We start from the raw sequence: 23,398 nt of genomic DNA on the forward strand, positions 1-23,398 counted from the left end.
AGGGAGCAGCCCAATGTGTTTTAACAAATCCACCAGGTGCACCCCTGAGTGTGAGGGACTATTGAACCAGAGCAGCTGTTTCAGCTATGGTTGTAGTGGGCAGTCAGGGTGACTGTCTAGTGCTTATCGGAGTGAGAGTGATAAGATGGCTGTTGTCCATGCATTCCTGCAAATTCGGGTTCCATCTGATGCCTGCCATCCCACCTGTAGAGGTTCAGCCCGAGACTGCCCTCTGAACTCCAGACAACTCAAACCGATGTGTCTGTCCCTGGGTACTGACATCCCCTCATCCCATGTCTGTCTCACCTCTTTCCGTAAACTGGCACTGTCCACCAGCCTCTGAGGCTGAAAGCCAGCGAGCCATCCTGGTGACACCTGTCACCCTTATACCTGGCACATTAGCAAGTTGTGTGTCCCATTCAGGGTATCTGACATCTGCCTGTTTCTCCCTCCATCATATCCCCAGCATTTCTTCCCAGAATTGCTACAAGAGCCTTTTACATGGCCTGATCATTTCAGTGCCACACAGATCCAGAGAAGGTCTTGTGTCGTGTTGGCCCCTGACTAAAAACCTAACAGTTTCCCACTGCACTTAAAATAGAATTTAAAAATGTATACGTAGACACACGTGAACTTCTCATTCTCAGCAAAACCTGCACGCCCCACGATGGCAGCGGCTGTGCCCGTCTTGTTTATTGTTAGTTCCTGTGCCTGGCATGCTGTAAGCACTCAGTATTTGTTGTCGGTTGAATAGATTCGTTTGTTCCACAAAGACTTATCAGCTATATCTCTGTAATAATAATGTTCGCCATTTATTTGATGCTTTTGATGCACTAGACACTATACTTTTTATATATATATATACTTTTATTATCAGTACAGCAGCTCCCTGTGAACCGGAGTACACCTCTGGTCTGACAGATGAAGAAGAAGGCAGGGCAGGGGCAGGGGAGGGGGCGCGCGGGGCAGCTTGTCTTCTGGGTCTAGTGATCACATAGGCAGTGGGGCTTGGTCCAGAGCCCTGCCCTGAGCTGTTTCCACAAGCAGCTCATGCTCACTGTTGAGGGTTTAGAGTCCAGTGAACACGTGGGAAGAAGATATTACTTGGGACTTGTCAGTTACAGCAGCATCAACGGTGTCCGGCTAACTTGAACAAAAATTAGGAGGCTGTTGGCTCAGAGAATCACGGGAGAATCTGAAGGAGCAGCCCCTTGAGAAGCCGGGTGGGAGCCAGAGCCGGCAGGCAGTCTCCCCAAACATCTGTGCTCACAGGAGACCACAGCCCCATTCATACTCCATCCATGGGTGTCTTTGCCAAGGATTCACATTCCCACGAGGGAGGCTTACCAGCGGAGCTCAGGTCACATTCTTGGCCCTTGGTCAGGGGAGGGTGAGCATCCTGGCTGACATCCCATTAAGAACAGAGGTCTTGGCACAGAAAAATCGAAGTGCCGATATCAGATGAAGGGGTGCAGAGATAGTGGATAGTGGATACCCTGACCAAACCAAACAGCAACAAAATCCTGGCTACGAACCTGCCACCTAGTGATAGAAATGCTGTTAACATTTTGTGGTTTCTAGTTTTTCTTTAATGCATATTAAATATAATAGGTGTATTTTTAATAAATTTTTTAAGATTTATTTATTTATTCAGAGAGAGAGAGAGAGAGAGGAAGAGACACAGGCAGAGGGAGAAGCAGGCTCCACGCAGGAAGCCCGACGTGGGACTCGATCCCGGGTCTCCAGGATCACACCCTGGGCTGCAGGAGGCGCCAAACTGCTGCACCACCGGGGCTGCCCTAATAGGTGTATTTTTAACAAAACTTGAATCTCATGTGGTTTAGTATCCTTTTTCTCCTTAATGTAGTTCTAGCATTTTTTCTGTCACCAAATATTCTTCAAAAATATGATTGCGAATAGCTGACGTCATCTTGTATATAAATCTTTGTATGATTACATCTGTAGGATAGATTCCAGGAGATGGAATTCCTGGCTCCCACGAGGAGGGTGCATTGTGACACACACTGCAGGGAAGAGCATACTGTCACTGCTGTTCTGGCAGCAGGCCCTCCCCACCCAGGGTCCAGGCTCGGCTGTGTAGGTTCGGTCAGTGGAGGAAGTGGGACACTGAACGAATACATGAAGACAACAAAATGGCATAGTATGTGTGAGGAACTTTAGATGAATTGTGATGGCTCGTGGACCTAGAGCCTGTGGGGTTGGGATCAGCCTCGGGTGCAAGCTTATCTCCTAGCCATATTGTCACCTTCTCTGCCATCCCCCAGAACAAGTCATTAGGGAAGGCAGACATGATATCTTGTGAAGAGATGAAAATAGCCCCAACCACCTCCTATCCTTCCATCCATGTGCCCTCCTATCCCTAGTAGCCAGACCTTATGTCCATGACTAGTTGAGGCCGGGGGCAGGCGAGTGCTGATGATTCTTCTGCCTAGTGCCTATGGTGAGGGAGTGCTGGGGCTGGTCTTGGAACATCAACTGAGGATGGATGTTTTGCCCTCACGGTCTCAGTGGGTGCTTAAGACCTAGAACTCTCAGAGAGCTCTTCCCTCTGCTCCCGCCCCCAGAGCAGCATCAGCCTTGGGCAAAGTGGGAGCTTTCTCTTTAGTTCATTCCTCTTTAGGCCCAGTCAAAGGAGGGAAATGTAATTGCTTAAGAGATCAACTTCTTTATCATACCTAGGGAGTCAGACTTAGGTGTCATTCAGGTTATTAGAGCCTTTCTGGCTGGAGCTTTCTGACGCGCTCAGTAGTAGCTAACTCATGAGTTAGTAGTATATGCAGGCAAGAGCTTCACCTGTAATGATCCATTAACCTTCATAAATAGCCCTTTGAAGTAGGTACTGTTATGATCCCCATTCTGCAGATGAGGGAACTGAGGCGCAGGGAGGTTAAGTCTCTGCTCAAGGTTGGCAGCAAGAACTGGTGAGTCAGGCTTGGGCAGTCTGACTCCAGACTGTGCTATGCTGACCCCTTCTCTAATTCCAGACTCAGAACTTAGCATGATATAACTAGTTTTTTTTTTTTCCCAAAGAGATTTTTTAAATCCATGGTAAATTCATGCTCAAGCATGACATTTTACTGTTACTTTTCCTCATTCAACAAGGTGAGTGATCACAAGTGGGATTAAGTGAGAAGCTTGGATGACACAGTGGGACATGTCCTTTTCATTTGAAGTCTGGTCCCCGGATAATAGGTCTACCAGATTCTGTTTGATTTTAAGAATAAATGTTAAACATTTCCACCCCATCATTGAGCCTCTTCATGAAACTCATTAAAAAATGTAGATAATGAATTAAATTTCTTTGTACATTTCACCCATATTGTCCGACTGCTCCCAGAACTTGAACCTCTTGTAAGACTTACATTAAAAGGTGCATCACTTTCTGTTGCCACCAAAATAAACTATAGGTTCTTTTAGAAGCAGTGAGAGCCATACTCCAGCATTTCAGGAACTTTCTCTGGTGGTACCTCCCATTTTGTTTGCTACCCAGTAGTCTAAAACTAGGGCTTATGGTATGTTTTGGCCCAAACTATTACTTATAAAACAGTTGGATGCTCTTGGTAATTGTCATAGGGATTTTGGGAGGATGATGTAAACTTTTGGGAATTAGATAGGCACTGGTTGTGCAAACATAGTGAATTATTTAAAAAACCACCAAAATGTATACTCTAAATGGCCATTTTATGGTATGTAAATTATATATAAAAATGACTATAAAGGGGAATAAAAGGGAACAGCCTTTTATGGTATAAAAAAGTGATACACCAAGAAAAAAAGAGAGGTCTTAAATAAAACAAAAGAAAGAGCTGGTACAACTGTGATTGATAGAAAAGAAATACAAAAGATTGTAAGACTAGAAAAAATAATTATATGCCAACAAATTGGACGATGCAGAAGAAATGGATAAATTCCTAGAAACATAACCTTCCAAGACCATATCATGGTGAAATAGAAAATTTGAATAGGCTAGTTACTACCAAGGAGATGGAACCAGTAATCAAAAACTTTGCAACGAACAAAAGCCCACAACCAACCAACCTATTTCAAGCTCTTCCAAAAAATAGAAGGGGGCTAGAGGGATTCTTCCAAACACATTTATGATGCTGGCATTACCCTGACACCCAAAGCAGACAAGAATGCCACAAAAAAGAAAAACTCAAGGCCAATATCCTTGATGAACATAGATGCAAAATTCCTGAACAAAATATTAGCAAACTGAATTCAACCATACGAAACGGATCATATACCATGGTCAAGTGAGATTTATTCCAAGAATGCAAGGATGACTCAACAATCTGCAAGTCAATTAAACTTTAGAAAAAAAAATTAATAGAACTTCAAAGGGAAATAGACAAATTCACAATTCTTATCAGAGGCTTTAATATCCCTGTTTTAATAGCTGATAGAGTAAGTAGACACTCTCCCCTGCCAAAATCAGGATATAGAAGCCTTGAACAAGCATTGCCAACCAGCTTGACCAAGTTGACATTTTTAAAAAATGTTTTATTTATTTATTCATGAGAGACACAGAGGGAGAGAGAGAGGCAGAGGGAGAAGCAGGCTCCATGCAGGGAGCTCAACATGGGACTTGATACCGGGTCTCCAGGGTCACACCCTGGGCCGAAGGCGGCACTAAACCGCTGAGCCACCTGGGCTGTCCCCAAGTTGACATTTATATAACACCTCACACAACAGCAGGTACCCGTTCTAGTCCAATGCACATTTAGTAACATAGGCTGTGTTTTGGTATGGCAGATATACTAAAAGTCACTGAATTGTGTACTTTAAATTGGTAGATTTTACAGTATTGAATTATATCTAAATATATTAAATTATATCTAAAAAACTTGGCTATTCAGATGGCTGATCCAAAACCAATTCTATTTTTCTACTTTGTTGTGGTTATTTTATCCTCTTAATTGGGTTTATGGACAGAAGTGCATGAAATTTGTACAGGGTCTTGGTTCAAGCCACTGTCCCTGAAAATTTTGGGCTTTATGGCACCATTTTTCACATCTTTCAGTAAATGAAGTAGATCAGTAATGATGACACTTGTCATTGGGTAATGGTATGTCCCCACCATCTCCTAGCACTTGCATCCCCTCCTTGATTTGAGATTTGTCCGAGGATCTGCTTGGCTGAGCAGACCAGGGCTTTTAGGGGGATTCCACCCCACATTTAAATAGCAAAGACCATGTCTAGCTCACAGATCTTCATTTCTGAGTGGTGTCTTTGCTTGTGGACCTACATGTCTCTCAGGGCTGTGAGGAGGTGTCAGGGAGCTGCTCCAGGCCGTGTCACTTCCTTGGATGTGCTGCCCCCTGTCCTTTCTCAGCACCATCCTCATCAGCACCCCCTCCCCATTCATCATCCTCACACTGACATCGTCCTACAGTGACTGGTTTTATGAACTTGCTGCTCATACCCTAGGTCTTGGGAAATCACCTCCCTTGAAAGTCCTTCTGGTGATTCTTTTGCTACATATAGCTTGGATTCAGTTTTAGTCATTTTGACAGATTCTGGTTTACGAATGGTAAGACCATTTTACACTTGGATAGCTCTACATTCATCTGGGCTGAATTATTTTATCCTTAAGTATTTTTAGGAACTGAAATTATAATCAGGTGAATAATGAGCAATGCCTCTCTTCCAAAACAGCAGTTAATAAAGGTATTGAAAGATGCTTGTCCAAGCCCTGACTTTTCCTTAGAGGTGTCTTTTCCTTAGAGGTGTCCCTCAGACACCTAACCCTGCTGAGCCCTGGCTAAACCTGAGAGCCACAGTTTCACCTTTGGATCTGCGACCCCACCTGTGAGCTTCTTTCTCTCTTTTTTTTTTAAGGATTTATTTATTTATTTATTTATTTATTTATTTATTTATTTATTAGAGAGAGAGAGAGAGAGGCAGAGAGAGGCAGAGACTAGAAAAAAGTAGGAGCTAGTAAATAATCTGGAATCAACAACTTTTTCAACAAAGCAGGGATGTGATGACCAGAATGTGGTAGGGAGAGTCAAAGTGGGCTTAGGGAACAGACTGCCCGGTTCCCTATCTTAGCTGGGTAACCTCAGGCAAGTTAGCAGACTTTTCTGTGTCCTGTAGTGTGGTAATGGTAAAGGAAAAGTCCCATATCTTAGTTTTTTTTTCTTTTTTTTTCTTTTATTTATTCATTCATGAGAGACACACAGAGAGAGAGGCAGAGACACAGGAGGAGGGAGAAGCAGGCTCCATGCCAGGAGCCTGACGTGGGACTCGATCCCGGGACTCCAGGATCATGCCCTGGGCCAAAGGCAGGCGCTAAGCTGCTGAGCCACCCAGGGATCCCCCACCTGTGAGCTTCTTGATTCACCTCTCAGGGACTTGGCTTCTTTATCAGTACAATTGTAGTAATACCTTTCATGGGTGTTATTAAAGAAAATTGACTAGTAATCATATTGCTGTATATAAATGTAGCAAGTCAATGCATTCATTATACACCTTGAACTCATACAGTGTTACATGCCAATTGTATCTCAGGAAATATAAATTAAAAAAATAAGGTTGAAGGAGAACTTTACATAAACCACCTAGCACTATACTTGCTAGCAGTAAGTGTCATCCTCTTGTTTCTATCTGTCCCCAAATTCTCTTGCCCAGCAGCAAAGAATGAACTTCATCAAACCTTTCTGAAACCAGAAAGCCTGGACAATTCTATGGTTGGTTAGTTTTTCTGCATTTTTAAATCCCAGAAAAAATAAGTTTTGTGTAAAGTTGCCTGTTGCCTACATACAGTTTGATTACAACCATGTTTAAAAAATAATATATAAAAAAGGGAAGGAAATACAGCCAACTCAGATATTTCTAATGTTCCTCAATTTTCCAAATTTTCTTTGATAAGCTATTACTTTTGCAATAAAAATGAAAATGCTTTTTGCTTAGCATTCAGTAAACATTTACAGAGCAATCTGCTACAAGCTTACAAAATGCCCCACCTCTATTTTCAGGAGCTGATGACAATGTGTAGAAAGATAGATGGTTGGTTATCACTTTGTCCCAGGCCTCTGTGGTCACACAGGAGGAAGCCAGGGTCAACTTCTTGGGGAAAGTAAGAATTGAGTTGAGACATTGGAGATGAGAAGGTAAAGAAATGGGAGAGCAAGTTCTGAGTGTAGGAATAGCATGGACAAAGGCAAAGAGGAATTCCAGGGTTCTCAGTTGGGTATGGGGTGTGTGTAGGGGGGGTAAGGACAGAGAAGCATGGGAAGGAGGTGGTGGTTGGCAGGTTGGGGTGAGATGGGAGAGGCAGGTGATCCTTTGGTGATCAGGAGTTTGTACTTCAGGCTATAGGCACTGAGAGGCTTTTGAAGGATTTTTAAGCAAGGCTGTCATAAATCCCATTGGTATTTTTTAATGCTCCCTGCAGCAGTATAGGGGATTCAGTGGAGGCCACACACAGCCTGCTTCAGTGATCTGGGTGGGCTATAAGGAACACCTAAACCAAGATGGTGACAGAAACCCAAATGGGCTTAACTGTTGCCATAGGGGTGACTTGAAAGACTTCTTACACCCGTGGGAAACAGTGAAGACCCTATGAAGCAGTACAGTGTTTATTTGAAAGTAGACTTGGGCTAGCTATAAATGTATATTGCAAATTCTGGAGCAACCACTTAGAAAAGGAAAAAAAAGGTATATGCTTCTTGATATGGTAAGAAAATACAGAAAGTGGAATCATATAAAATGCTCAATTAAAATGATAAGAGGTAGAAAAGTGTGGAAGACAGAAAAGAAATAGAACAGGGAACAAGGGCAGAGTTGAAAATGATAATGAATACAGCATATATTTATCCAACTATGTCAATAATCAATTTAAACATTAGTCGTCTAAGTGATCCAAATTAAAAGATTACTGTAGTGATTCAGAAAAACGAGACCCACATGTATGCTGTTTACAAGAAACACAGTTTAAATATAAAGACATAGATGGATGGAAAGTAAAGGGAAAGAGAAAGATATATCATGCTAGCACTGTGAAAGGAAAGTGAGAGTACCTATATTAACTTGAGACCGCAGATTTTAAGCCAAAGAAAGTTATCATGGATGAATAAAGGCATTATATAATAATAAAAGAGTTAGTTCTCCAAGAAGATATACTAATTCTTAACATGTATGCACCTAACAACAGTGTTAAAATAAGTAAGGCAAAAACTGATAGAACTTCAAGGAGAATTAGATGAATCCACTATTACAGTTGGAACCATCAGCATACCTCTATCAGAAATGGACAGATCTAGATGGCAGAAAATCAATAAAGATACAGTTGCATTCAACAGTACCATCAATCAACTAGATATAATTGACATTTATAGACTACTTTAACAACAGCATAATACGTATTCTTCTCAAGCTCACATGGAGCATTCATCAAAGCTGACCACATTCTGAGCTACAAAACACACCTTACAAATTTAAAGTAATAGAAATCATACATGTTCTCAAACTAGACACCAGTAAAGAAAGATAACTGGAAAATCCAAAATTTTTTGGAGATTAAACAAAACACTTCTAAATAACACATGATTCAAAGAAGGATCTCAATGGAAAATAAAAAAATAGAACTAAGTGAAAATGAAAACACAACTTTTCAAAATTTGTAGGATGCAGTAAAAGCAGTGCTTAGAGGACCATTTATAGCATGAATGCATACATTAGAAAAGAGTAAAGATTTCAAATTAATGATCTAAGCTTGTACCTTAGGAAACTAGAAAAAGAAGAGCAAATTAAATCCAATGTGAGCAGAAGAAAATTAATAATAAAAATTTAAACAAAACTCAATGAAATAAACAGGAAATCAATAGAGATAATCAATGAAACCAATAGCTGGTCCTTTGAAAAATGCAATAAAATCAATGAACACTAGGCAGGTTAACTAAGGAAAAAAAGAAAAATTACTAATATTAGAAATGAAAGAGGGGACAACATTCCAGATTGTATGGATATTAAAAGAATAATGAAGGAATACTATGGGGTTGGTGGGGGCTCAGGGAGGCAAATGTGTTATGTTATTGTGTCAATTAACTCATTTAAAGTTAAAAAAAATACTACAATTTTATGTCCATAACTTTGATAACCTAGATGTGAGAACAGTTCCTTGACACAATCTGCCAAACTATCACAAGAAGAAATAGACAATCTTTAAAAAACAATTAAATTCAATTTGCCAATGTGTAATATAACACCCAGTGCTCGTCTCGTCATGTGCCCTCCTAGAAACAGTCTGAAGAGACATGTACCTATTAGAGAAATTGAATCAATAATTTATAACCTTTCAAAAAGAAAGTACCAGGCCCAAGTGGGTTCACTGGTGAATTTTACCAAATATGTAAGAAAGAAATTTAAAGAAGAAATTATACCAATTTCTTACAGTCTCTCTCAGAAGATAGCAGAAGGAATATGCAGCTCATTCTATGAGGCCGGCATTACTCTAAGGTCAAAATCAGACAAAGACATCATAAGAAAAGAAGACCATAAACCAGTATCTCTGGGACACCTGGGTGGTTCAGGGGTTGAACATCTGCTTTTGGCTCAGGTAATGATCCCGGAGTCCTGGGATTGAGTCCCACATCAGGCTCCCAGCAAGGAGCCTGCCTTTCCCTCCGCCCGTGTCTCTACCTCTCTGTGTGTGTCTCTCATGAATAAATAAATAAAACCTTAAAAAAAAAAAGTATCTCCCATAAACATAGAAGGTAAAATCCTCAACAGAATAGCAAGTCAAATCTTACAGTATCTAAGGAGAATTATACACTAAGATCAAATGAAATTTATCCCAGATGTGCAAGGCTGCACATGTGATCATTCTAAAATCAATTAACATAATCCACCACATCATCTGGCTAAAGATGAAAATCACATGATCATATCAATAAATGCAGAAACAACATTTGATAAAATCTAGTACCCATTCATGATAAAAAAAAAAACAACCCTCAGCAAACTAAGAATAGAGAGCTTAGCCAACTTGTTAAAGAACATCTACCAATAATAACACACAGCTTCCATCATACCTAATGGTGAGTAACTCGAAGGTTTCTCACCAAGATCAGGAACAAGACCGAGATGTCCCCTCTCACTGCTTCTTTTTAACATTGTATTGGAAGTCCCGGCTAATGAAATAAGAAAAGGAAATAAAAGGTATACAGATTGAGAAAGAAGAAATAAAACTGCCTCTGTTCACTGATGACATGATCATCTATGTAGAAAATCTAAAAGAGCAAAACAAAGCAAACAACCCCCCCCACCTCCTAGAATTAATAGACAGTTATAACAAGGTTGCAGGATACAGGTTAATATGCAATACTCCAATCTCTTTTCTATATGCCAGAAATGAACAAATAGAATTGGAAATTTAAAAAATGCCATTTACAGTAACCTCCCTGACAGAAGTACTTAGATATGAACTAACAAAATACATGGAAGGGATCCCTGGGTGGCGCAGTGGTTTGGTGCCTGCCTTTGGCCCAGGGCGCGATCCTGGAGACCCGGGATCGAGTCCCACATCGGGCTCCCGGTGCATGGAGCCTACTTCTCCCTCTGCCTGTGTCTCTGCCTCTCTCTCTCTCTCTCTCTCTGTGACTATCATAAATAATAAATAAATTTAAAAAAATACATGGAAGATCTATATGAGGAAAACTACAAATCTCTGATGAAAGAAATCAAAGAACTAAATAAATGGAGAGTTATTTCTATATTCATGGATAGGAGGACTCCATATTGTCAGGATATCAACTTTTCCCAACTTGATCTATAGATTCGATGCAAACTAAATCAGAATCTAAGTCAGTTATTTTGTGGATATTGACAAACTGATTGTAAAGTTTGTATGGAGAGACAAAAGACGTAGAACAGCCAACATAATATTTAAGAAGAATGAAGTTAGTGGACTGATGTTACCCATTTTTAAGACTTACTATAAAGCTATAGGAGTCAAGACAAAATGGTATTGGTGGAAGAATAGATAGATCAATGGAGCAGAATAGAGAGCCCAGAACCAGACCAACATAAATGTAGTCAACTGATTTTTTGTCAGAGGAGCAAAGGCAATGAGATGGTGCTGGAACAACTGGACCTCCACATGCCAGAAAAAAAGAATCTAGACACAGACTTTCCACACTTCACAAAAATTAGAATAAATCAGAGTTCTAAATGTAGAACTTAAAACTATAAAACTCTTAGGATATAAATAATACAGGAGGAAATCTAGATGACCTTAGATATGATGACTTTTTAGATAGAACTCCAAAGGAACAATTCATGAAAGAAATAATTGAGAAGCTGAGCTTCATTAAAATGAAAAACTTCTGCTTTGCAAAATATGATGTCAAGAGAATGAAAAGACAAATCATAGACTGGGAGAAAATATTTGCAAAAGACAACTGATAGGGGACAGTTATATATGATATACAAAGCATCCTGAAAACTCAACAATAAGACAATGGACAGCCTGATGAAAAAATGATCTTAAGACCTAAACAGTCACCTTATCAAAGAGGATTTACAGATGGCAAATAAGCACATGAGAGGGTGTTCAATATCCTGTGTCATTAGGGAATTGAAATTAAAACAACGAGATACTACTCTGCACCTATTAGAATGGCCAAAATCCAATACACTGACAACAGCATATACTGGAGAGGATGTGGAACAATAGGAATTGCTGGTGAGAATATAAAATGGTACACCACTTGGGAAGATAGTTTGGTATATCCCCACAAAACTAAACCTACTCTTAACTGTATGATCTGCTAATCTCACTCCTTGGTATTTATCCAAATGAGTGGAAAATGTATGTCCACTCAAAACCCGGTACACAGATGTGTATAGAAGTGTTATCCATGATAGCCAAGATTTGGAAGCAACCAAGATAGCCTACATAGTTAAATAAACTGTGGTACACCCAGGTAGTGAAAAATTTTCAGTGCTAAAAAAGAAATGAACTATCAAGCCATTAAAACATAAAGGAACCTGTTTATTACTAAGTGATAGAAGCCAACCTGAAGAAGGTACAATACTGTATGATTCCAATTTTGTGACATTCTGGAAAAGGCAAAATTATGGAGGTAAAAAGATCAGTGGTTTCCAGAGATTAGTGGGGAGGGAGGGATGAATAAATGGAGAGCAAAGTATTTTCAGGTCCTTGAAGTTATTCATGGTAGATGCATGTCATACATCTGTCCAAACCCATAGAATTTACAATACCAAGAGTGAACCCTCATGTAAATTATGGACTTTGGGTGATTACGATGCGTTGATGTAGGTTCCTTGAGTGTAACAAGTGCCCCACTCTGTTGTTGGATGTCAATGATGGGGAAAGTTGTGCACATTTGGAGACAGGAATTATATGGGAACTCTCTGTACTTTGTTCTCAATTTTGCTGTGAACCTAAAAAATAAAGTAAATTTAAAAAATAGTGTTCCTTTGTGTCCCTTTCAGTCAACCCCTTTCCCTCTCCCCTCCCTCTCTAGGGGTTGTTGGTATCAGTGAACGACTGATGTGTTGTTTATTCCTACACTCTTGCTTTTTACACAATGTCATATAGTATGGTCTCATACAGTTTGTGTCTGGCTTTCATTTAGAGGCGTCATATATTCCTTGCTGAATATAATTCTGTATGGCTGTATCATCATGTTTATTCATTTGCCAGTTGATGGACATTTGGGGAGGTGTTTCCAGCTTTTGCCTTTTGTGAATAAAGTTCCTGTAGACATTCATGTCCACATCTTTGGGTGGACATGTGCTTTCATTTCTCTAGGGCAGATAGCAAGAGTGGGATTGACTGGTTTGTATGATGGGTGTATGTTTAACTTTTAAAGTAACTGTCAAGACGGTTTTTAAGAGTGGCTATCCCATCTTGCATTCCTACCAGCAATGTATGATATGCCCAATTGCTTCTCAGTCTTTTTTTTTTTAAGGATTTTATTTATTTATTCATGAGAGATACACGGAGAGAGGCAGAGACCCAGGCAGAGGGAGAAGCAGGTTCCCTCTGGGGAGCCCAATGTGGGACTTGATCCCGGGACTCTGGGATCACGACCTGAGCCAAAGGCAGACGCTCAACTGCTGAGCCACCCAGACGTCCCCAGTTGCTTCTCAGTCTTGTGTGCACTCAGTATTGTCAATCTTTTTAATTTCAGCTGTCTTAGTAGGTTCCTCGTGATAACTCATTGTGGTTTTGATTTGTGTTTCCCTAATGACTAATGATGCTGAGCATCTCTTATGTGCTTATTTGTCCTCTGTATGCCTTCTTTGAGAAAGCGTTCATGTTTTTGACTGATTTTTCATTGGGATATTTGTCTTTGAGTTGGGAAAAATCTTTATTCTAGATACAAGTCCGTTATCAGTTAATGCTCATTTTAACATTTTCTCCCAGTCTATGACTTGTCTTTTCATTTTCTTAACTGTAGTTTTTGAAGAGCAGCATTTATAATTTGGGGTTTTATATGTAGGTTATGATCCATTTTGAGTTCATTTTTATATGTGTAGGAGTTAAAAATAGAAGGCTTTTTTCTTTTTTCTTTTTCTTTCTTCTTCTTCTTCTTTTTTTAATCCATGGGTACCCAGATATTCCTCTGTTGAGAAGCCTACCCTTTCTATGTTGAATTACCTTGGTACCTTTGGGTATGTTTCCTAAATATACTCTGTTCCTTTGATCTAAACATCTGTCTTTATGTGAATACCACTCTGTCTCAGTTACTATAGTTGATAGTGCCTCTTGGAAACAGTGTGAATTCTCCAGCTTTATTCTTTATTTAGAAAATTGTCAGGGCACCTGAGTGGCTTAGTTGGCTAAGCATCTGACTTGGTTTCAGCTCAGGTCATGATCTCAGAGTTGTGGGATGGAGCCCCATGTGGGGCTCTGCACTCAAGGAGGATCTGCTGGAGATTATGTCCCTCTTCCTCTCCCTCTTCCTGTCCCTCTGCTCCTCCCCCTGCTCATGCTCTCTTTCTCTCTCTCAAATAAATAAAATCTTTTAAAAATAAATGTTTAATGGTGGTGAAGTGTGAATAACATAGAATTTATCATATGAGCTATTTGTAAATGTATAGCCAACCTGTTTCATATTCTTGGTGCTATTATAAAGCATTTCTTTCATTTCAACATCCAAGTGTATAGAAATGCAAGTGATTTTTATGTATTGACCTTGTATCCTGCTATTTTGCTACATTTATTTGTTCTAGTAGCTTTTTATATATAATTTGGGACCATTAAAGTTTAACTCTAATAACATTTATTGAGTACTTACTATGTGTCAGACATTACTCTGTGCTACATAGATTTATTGTAATCACATCAACAACACCATGAAGACAGTCTTAGAAGGTTGAGTGGTTTGTTTGAGGTCCTGCAGCTTGGACACACAGAGCCATAGGAGAGGAGAGATAAGACAAAGAGCTGGAAGTCTTTGTCCAGCTGTCTGTACTGAGCACTCTCTGTGTGCCAGGCACTGTGCTAAGGCTTTTATGTACATTTTCCCATTTGATCCCCAGAGGAGTCCCATGAGGTAATACTGTCACCCCATTTTACTGTGGATGGCCTGGGTAACTTGCTGAGGACCCTCCCTGAGCAGCGTGGCTTGTTTAGGGAAAGTGGCCACAGCTGGTCACGGCTTGCACTTGGGAGGGCCCATGGCAGCGGGCACAGCGTGTGGGCTCTGGAGGTGCAGACCCAGTGCCACTTGCTGAACCTCTCTGAGCCTCAGTTTGTCTGTCTGTATAGTCTGTTCGCCACCATGACCCTTTGAAATATGTGCATCTGCAGTCATTTTCCTACATAAAACCCACGTTTGGAGCTGCTCCACTTGTGGTCCACAGAAACACAGAAATTGGATATGAGTGGAAACTGTCATAGCCATTTGACATGGATGCAGCATTCAAACACGTGATTGGATTTTATATCTCTATGAAAGATTTTTAAATTTAAATTCAATTTAAGGGCAGCCCCGGTGGCGCAGCGGCTTAGCGCCGCCTGCAGCCCAGGGTGTGATCCTGGAGACCCCGGATCGAGTCCCACGTCAGGCTCCCTGCGTACAGCCTGCTTCTCTCTCTGCCTGTGTCTCCGCCTCTCTTTCGCTCTCTCTGAATAAATAAATAAATAAATCTTTAAAAAAAAAAAAAAAAAAAAAATAAATTCAATTTAATTAGCATATAGTATACTGTTAGTTTCAGAGGTAGAGTTTAGTGATTCATCGGTTGTATATAACACTTAGTGCTCATTACATCATGTGGCCTCCTTAATGCCCGTCACCCAGTCACCCCATCCCCTCACCCTCCTCCCCTCCAGTGACCCTCAGTTCCTTTCCTAGTGTTGAGTCTCTTATGAGTCTGTTTTTGTCTTATTTTATTTTTCCCTCCCATTCCCCCATGTTCATCTGTTTCGTATCTTAAATTCCACATATGAGTGAGATCATCTGGTATTTGTCTTTCTCTCACTGACTTATTTCACTTAGTATAATACCCTCTAGTTCCATCCATGTCGATGCAAATGGCAAGATTTCATTTTTTTGATGGCTGAGTAAAATTCTGTTGTGTGTGTATATATATATATATATATACACCACATCTTCTTTATCCATTCATGTCGATGGACATCTGGGCTCTTTCCATAGTCTGGCTATTGTGGACATTGCTGCTATAAACATTGGGATGCAGGTGCCCCTTTGAATCACTGTGTTTGTATCCTTTGGATAAATACCTAGTAGTGCAATTGCTGGGTCATAGGGGAGCTCTGTTTTTAGCTTTCTGAGGAAACTTCATACTGTTTTCCCGAGTGGCTGTACCAGTTTGCATTCCCACCAACAGTGCAGGAGGGTTCCTCTTTCTCCGCATCCTTGCCAACATCTCTTGTTTCCTGACTTGTTAATTTTAGCCACTGTGACTGGTGTGACGTGGTATGTCCTTGTAGTTTTCATTTGCATTTCCCTGATGCTGAGTGATATAGAGCATTTTTTTCATGTGTCTTTTGGCCATCTGTATGTCTTCTTTGCAGAAAAGAACTTATCAAACAACACCCCCAAAAAACAAAAATGCGGTCGAGAAATGGATAGAAGATATGGATTTCATATCTTACAGACAAAGGGGTCCACAATAAATTGGAAATTAAGAAAACAACCAGTCCTTTGCCATAGACAGTTTGTGAAACTAAGCTCTCCTGGATGCCTGGAGACTTAGAACAAATAGAATCTCTCCACCATGGCCTGTGAGGCCCGAGGGGACCTGGCCTGCCCCCTGCCTCTGTCTTTCCTCCTGCTCCCCTCTACTCTGCACTCCAGTCACTCAGATAAACACCAAAGTGTGTTCTTGCCCAACACAGCTTGCATTCATTGTTCCCTCTGTGTGGAGCCTTCTAGACCTTTAATATCCAGGCTCTGTGGTGTCATGCCGGGCCAGTTACAGACATCCCTTCTCAGAGAGGCTTTCCTTCCCTGCCCAATAGCAGAGCTCCTTACTACGGAACCCTTGATCCACATGAACGTGCTTGTCTCTCTGTGTGCTGTGTCTCCTCCATTTAGAATGTGGATTGCATGAGATTGTCTCTCCTACACATTCCTAGTGGATGATCAGTAGACACTAGCTGAATAACAGACTGAATGCAGAGAATATTGTCTGCTTCATCAGCTGTTTGAGGCTTAGATGAGGCGATGGGTGATGAGTGTCTGTGGAGTAGGTAAGCTGGGAACATTAGCCCCCCACCACTCCTGCCTTTGCACTACACAGCACCGCACAAAGGTCAGGGGCCCTGCAAACTTCTGCTCAGTGGCAGTTTCTCATGTGTCATCTAATTACTTGTTTCAATGCACCTTTGAGCTCTGTCCCCCCTCGCCTCTGTCCCTAGAGCCCAACAGAGTCATGCATGGAGGGGAAACATAGGAGACATTCCTGGCATGACTGTTGGGTTGTGTAGACCAGGCATGGACAAGTGGCGGGCTGTGCAGGATTGGAGCTGTGGGGGACATGGACACAACTGACTGTGTGTCTGACTATGTGTTTTCCCTGCTGCCAGTGGGATCATCACATCTTTTAGATGGCAACCCTTCTTCCTGGAGAAAGCCTGGCTGTGTGCCTGCTGTGTCTGTGCCCAGGTCTGATGGCACTCTCTTCTCCCTCTACCCGTGTGTGTTCCAGTATGCCTGGGTGGAGAAGCACTTTGGTCCTGACTTTCTGGATCAGATTGTACTGTCCACAGACAAGACCGTGGTCTCTGCCGACCTTCTTATAGACGACCGGCCAGACATCACAGGCAAGTGGCCTGCGGCAGGTGAGGAGCGAGTGTGGAGCTGTGAGCCCCCAGGACAAACCGCACATGGGGCTGGCCTCACGTCCCCTGTCCTGAGTGGTCCCCACTCAATCACTAGCAGTGTATTAGGCCTCCTCCAGCCCAGTGCCGAGCCTCTTCCCTACTGGGGAGACAAGGTTATTCTCAGCATCCAGGCTCAGAAGGGGTGCTGCTGGGAGTCAAGAGAAGCAGGTCCTAGCTCCTGGGGTAACTCACTGGGTGGCCTAGGATGACTCCTTTTATACCTTGAAGCCTTGCCTTGCTTATGTAAAATGAGGTCCAGACTGGTTTCCAGATGTTTGGTTTGAGCAGCAAAGCCATTTTTTCCCCAAGAGCAATTTGGAGTGAACCTACTATGCAAAACAAAAAAGCAAAGCATCATTTCTTTAGTTGAAGGTGGTTTGGGGACTGTATTTATCCCTTTTCCTTATAGGTGACTCCCTGCCAATAAACCCCAACGAACTTAAACTGGTTTATTTTTCATTTTAAGATGTTATTTTTATCTATTCATGAGAGACCCAGAGAGAGAGAGAGAGAGAGGCAGAGACACAGGCAGAGGGAGAAGCAGGCTCCATGCAGGGAGCCTGACGTGGGACTTGATCCTAGGTCTCCAGGATCACACCCCAGGCTGAAGGCGGCTCTAAACTGCAGAGCCACCCAGGCTGCCCTTAAACTGGTTTAGAAAGGAGAGGAGAAATTTATTAGCACACCCACCTGGGAAAGTGGGGTAGGAAAGCTTTGGGCACGGTGAGTCTAGGAGCTTGAACATCGGTCTAAATTCAGTTTATCTCCTGGCTCTGCCTTGGATTATCTCTGTTCACAGGCAGGCTCTGTCCTCTTGGTAGCCATCAGTGGTTTCAGGGTCAAATCCTGTTCCTGGGGATCCCCTGGGTGGCTCAGCGGTTTGGCGCCTGCCTTTGGTCCGGGGCGCGATCCTGGAGTCCCAGGATCGAGTCCCAGGTCGGGCTCCCGGAATGGAGCCTGCTTCTCCCTCCTCCTATGTCTCTGCCTCTCTCTCTCTCTCTGTGTCTATCATGAATAAATAAATAAATCTTAAAACAAAACAAAACAAAAACCAAATCCTGTTCCTTTGGACACCTCAGTGGGAGAATACAGAATATTGCTTCCCTAATGGCTTTTGGAGCTGCCTCGGGAAGCACACCCATCTCTGCACTAGTCACAGTGTCCACAGGGTAGAATTCGTGGGTGCGCCCACCCCTGACCTCCTAAACCACGTGGTTTCACAAGGAGAATCAGGGCACATGGACGGCCTGGTGCTCCGCTCAGCTCCTCTGACCAACCACGGGGATCAGGGAAGAGGCCTGTGCAGGAGGAGCCAGGGAGTCAGGCCATAAGGTGAGGGGCAGGAGCAGCACCGAGTGTGCGTGTGGACACATGGACAGGAAGGAGTCAAGTTTGGGGGGTTCCCGGGGCCCAGGGCCAACAAGCAGTAAGCTCAGGAAGGCAGAGCACGAGGAGGGGAAGGGACAGGGGGTCAGCAGGCTCAGCCTCTGCTGGTGGTCATGGTGATGATAAGTACAGAAGTCCCCATGTGCTATGCATCCGCCAGGTGCCACCCTGGGTGCTTCCTGTGCGTCATCTGCAGCAAGGTGTCCACCTCCCAGGAGACAGGCCCTTGTGTGGTCACGTCAAGTGAGCCTCTGCCTGAGGACACTCTGGGGCCTTGGGACTCGGGCTCAGGGCTGAAGAGCTGCTTTCCTGCCCACAGGGGCCGAGCCGAACCCCAGCTGGGAGCACATCCTCTTCACAGCCTGCCACAACCGGCACCTGCAGCTGCCGCGCCCCGGCCGCAGGCTGCACTCGTGGGCGGACGACTGGAAGGCCATTCTGGACAGCAAGCGGCCCCGCTGAGCTGGACTGCACTCTGGGCTTCCCCGCGGGGCCCCTGACCTCAGGGTGCCCGGCTCGGGGCCTGGGGGGCGGGGGGCTCCCTCTCAGATGGCCCAGGCCCCCTGCATGTCTCCCTGCTCTCCCAGCCCTGCCAGGCCTTAAACTGGTCTCGGGGCAGGGCTGGCCTGGGGCCCTGGACGAGACACACGGGTGGCCGGGCGGTGCGGGGTTAGGGCTCCAGACCCAAGACGCCGAGGGGCCGGCAGTCCAACTCCATCCCTCAGGGAAGTCCCGCTGTCTCCACCGGGTCTGTGACCCCTTGGCCAGGTGCTCCAGGGTGAGGGCTGCGAGCAGGAGCAGGTGGGAGCATGTGGGAGGAGTCCTCACATTCTGGGCTGTGCAGCCCCTTCCCCCCTGCACCCCGAGCGAACACTCCCCGAGCTCCACGGCCCCCCAGGCTCCGTGCAGGGTGCACAGCACGCCACCCTGCCTTGGGCCGGCTCGGAGGTGTCTCGTTCTCCTGTCCCTGGGGCCCTGCTCAGGGCCCCACACTTGGCAGCCTTGAACATTCGGTGAAGGCCTGCAAAATAAATGCAGTTCACGTGTCGCCCGAGGATGTGGCCCCTCTAGCCCCTGCCCGAGATCCTCTGGCGTCTGACCTCTGGGCACCCAGCTAGCAGCACATCTTGTAAGTACTTGGGTGGCCCCTGCACTGATGAGGGGGGCTGAGGCGGGTGTGGCCTCACTGCCCACTTCACCAAGGGTGCGGCGTGTCAAAGGAGGACTAGGCTGAGATAGGAGCTGGTGGCCAGGTGACCCCCCACCACATTGACCGATCCCCCTCACTGCATCCTTCCCACGCATGCCCCCCAGGCCTCCGGCCCCTCCTGCCCTACACAGTTCAGAGCAGGGGCCCCCATTCTCTGCTCCTCTCCCACACCGGGTTCCTAATGAGATCTCGGGAGCTGTGTAAAGGGGGCAGGGTGATGTTATTCTCTTGTATTATTTTTGGCTTCTGTTATCTTCAGCCCAGTGGGAAGCGGCAACGTGAACCCATCATTGCCTCCCTAGGTTTTCTTCAAGGCCCTCCCCCTCTCACTTGCTGTTCCCCCATCACTGCCCTGCAGGGAACCTCTAATAGTCCATTTCTGGGGGTGTCCTGGCTGCCTCTGTGACTGGCATGCTTGGGCTGCCCCAGAGGGTAGGGCCAAATGGGAGAAAAGGTGAGGGAAAAGTGCCTGAAGCTCAAGCTGGCTATCCAGATGAGCAAGGAAGGACTGTTTGCTTGGTCAAAGGCAGTTTTCCACGGCGCTGCCTGTGTCAGTTTCTGGATCCCTCCAGGTGGGGCCAGGGCTCTGCGGGTTCGTCCTATGAGGAGTGGATTTGTGGTTGCATCACCTGACCAGGGCAGTGTGGGGGCAAGGGGGGGATCCTGGCCATCCTAGCCTCTGGCTCTGGAGGGAAGTCAGAGCCTGGAGGGCGGGCTCCCCAGCTGCTCCCCAAAGACCCTCAGTCCCTCTATTGCTGCCCAGTCGAGGACACGGCCACTGTCTAAGGGCCAGAAGACCATGTCACCTGCATGGTGTGCTTTTCTTCCTAGGCCTATGTCTTGTGGCTTCCATACCTTGTGGTTGCCAGCCTGGGGTTGCTTGCCCCTGGGCCTTCACACCCTCTCTGAAGAGCCTCCCCTGCCTAGTGGTCATGCATAGATCCCCTAGGATCCCATAGCTTGGGACTGGCACGGCATCGCAGCCTTTGACTTGCTGAGAACCACTCTCCCTGGACTTGACCTTCTGGCTAGGAGCCTCCTCCTGCTGGAGCACCTGCTGCTCTGCTCATGCTGTTGGTGCTAGCTCAAGGCCATGGCAGTGAACCAGACCCAGCCTAGTGCCCTCAAAACAAAAAGCTGCTTCACTCATATCTATTTTGGGGCTTCTTTCTGCTGAGGATGGAAGGTTAATCCCATCAGGTTTTTCTCAGCCACATCTGGTTCCTCCCCAGAGGGGGTCCCAAGCATGGGGTAGGAGGGGGGTGGGGATGTGGGGTGTGTAGATGCAAGGGCGCTCTTCTTCGTGTAGTGATGACAGCGGTGAAGGGATTCCCCCCCTCATCCTCATGCTGGTGTCACTGGACCCATGGGTGCTGGCACCGCTGAGATAGCCTGTTCCCTCAACATTAGCTTTAGGGCCCCACGGATGGTGGACAGGCCACTTCAGCCACAGGAGATAGTTGCTCTGGACAGTGCCCTGCTGGGGGCAGTGAGACTCCTTTGCTCACCTCCTGCAGCCTTTTCCTCCCATGCTCCTGGCCCCTGGTGACCTGCATGGAGCTCTAGGGCCATGGGCATGAGGAGGGGCATGGGAGGGGAGGCCAGGGCACAGAGCACCCCCTCGGGGACTCCCTCCCTCTTGCATCTGCCAGCCCTTGCTGTCTGCTCCCCGCCCGTGGTGGGTCCTGATCCTACACCTGCCCCTCACAGAGCTATGGCAAGGGTGCTGTGCTCCCAGTCTTCCAAAACCTTTCCTTTTAAACTGATGGCCACTGGGAGTTTTAAAGGCCAGTTTAAAAACTCCAAAGCTACAAATTCCTGAATTCATTCTTTATTCATCGAAGATCACTCACCCTGAGGTATAGCACTCACTGCTTCAGCTGCCTAACACGTTTAAAGGAGAAAAAAATAATTGCGGGGGAAAGATTGCTTTAGTCAGTGCTTTGGAATGTGGCCCCACCAGACAAGCCATCCAGAGCTCACTGTAATTACAACCAGCTCTCCAGGATAGGTCTGAGGGCTGCACAAGGGTAAGTGGGGTGGGGCCCTGGCCAGCCTGATGTCCTGGAGAGGTCCCTTCCAGCAGGGGGCATTGACTGAGGTCTGGGTAGAAGAAGGTAGAGCCCTTTCAGCTGAGGGGAGGCAGTGCAAAGGCCCTGGGGCTAGAAGTTCTTGCCAAGAAGCAGCCAGTATAGGAGAGAAGAAGCCCCAGAACTGGAAGCTGAAGAGATGGGGGCGGGGGGAGCTGGGAGGTGGAGCCTGGGCAGGTAACCAGCAAGGAGAGGCTGCCTGCCTGCTGACACTCACTCTGCCGTGGGTGCTGTCAATGCCCTCACTGTGCCAGGAGGGAGGGACACCGCAGCAGCCGATGACAGGACAGCATGGCCTTATGATTTTGTGATGGTGGTGGTCGAAACGGAACACACACAATTGAAATGAAGGTGATTTTCTTCAAAGCCTGAGAAGCATGTTTTGCTTTAGACCCATTGAGTTGAACTACAGGGCAGGAAGTCCCCCTCCCGGTAGGAGAGCCTGCTTGTCCTGCCCTGAGATGAGGTGGCTCTTGGCAAGAGTGGAGATTTACCCCTTTGAAGATACCGGGAATGTTCTGGGTCCTAGGACCAGAACCCCTGGAAGGAGCCATGGGCTCCAGATTAGCTGCGGGTTTCAAGCAAAGAGACTCAGTGTAGTTTCTTTACTCTTTTGAGTCATGGTGTCCCCACTGGGACCCATTCCAATACCACAACCTTAGCAATGATAGTTTCCTTAGTGCTTACCGCATTCCAGGGGCTGATGGGCACGTTCTGTGGCCTCCTAACCACCCTCTTGCAGTCATTCCCACCTGGCTGATGGGGCTGTGGTCTCAGCAGAGTCCGGGGTCCCGACCAAGGCCTTGCCAGGTCAGTGGTGCCACCAGGATTATAGTCCAGGCCACCGTGCTCTGGGGCTTGTGACCAGAGCTCCAATCCAGAGCTTCCTAAGGGCTCAGAGGTCCATGGCTAAAGCTGAGTCAGTGCTCAAGGGATGGGCCTCCACGCGAAGGTGAGTGTCCAGGTACTCAGTCTGCGGCACAACTGAGGGCAGGTCAGAAAGGTTCAGGCCAGAACTGTACATTGCCTAGAAGTCAGAAGAGTTGGCTGAGCCCAAGGAGAGAGAAGGGGGTAGAAGAGGAGGAGGGGGCGACTGGGGGAGGATGAGGAAGCTCATGGACTCCCCTGTGACCAGGAAGAAGGGGGAACGTAGCAGAGAGCATGCACGACACTTGGTACACGAGCTGTTGCTCCTGACTCCTGGCAGACCTGCCATTGAGGCAAAGCCAGGGGTCCTACTGCCCCAGGGAAAGGCAGGCAGGTGTCTAGAATAAGAAGCCCATGGAGGTGATCAAGAAGGAGGCAATGGCCTGTGTAAGTCCCTGCTAGAGAGAAAGTGGCCTGCTGGCGCTGGGATGAGTGACC

The 23,398-nt window shown here is 45.4% G+C and overlaps 1 protein-coding gene across 6 annotated transcripts in view; it reads left to right on the forward strand.

Annotated features, from left to right (window-relative positions):
- Window positions 1-22,399, forward strand: part of NT5M (5',3'-nucleotidase, mitochondrial) — a 39,965-nt gene extending 17,566 nt beyond the window's left edge. The window contains exons 4-5 of one of the 6 annotated variants that reach the window (XR_012028256.1): window positions 1,655-2,161; window positions 17,173-17,287. Coding sequence is in view for 4 of the 6 variants with exons in the window: in XM_072820837.1 (XP_072676938.1) it covers window positions 19,053-19,739 (687 nt within the window). In the remaining 2 variants the exon portion in view is untranslated. Of the gene's footprint in view, window positions 1-1,654; window positions 12,461-17,172; window positions 17,306-19,052 lie in introns of those variants that run through there. The other 5 variants (XM_072820838.1, XM_072820839.1, XM_072820841.1 and 2 more) reach the window with 5 other exon arrangements.
- The last annotated feature ends 999 nt before the right edge of the window (window positions 22,400-23,398 follow it).

Source organism: Canis lupus, chromosome 3 (assembly GCF_048164855.1).
Source record: "Canis lupus baileyi chromosome 3, mCanLup2.hap1, whole genome shotgun sequence".
Taxonomy (NCBI): Eukaryota; Metazoa; Chordata; class Mammalia; order Carnivora; family Canidae; genus Canis; species Canis lupus.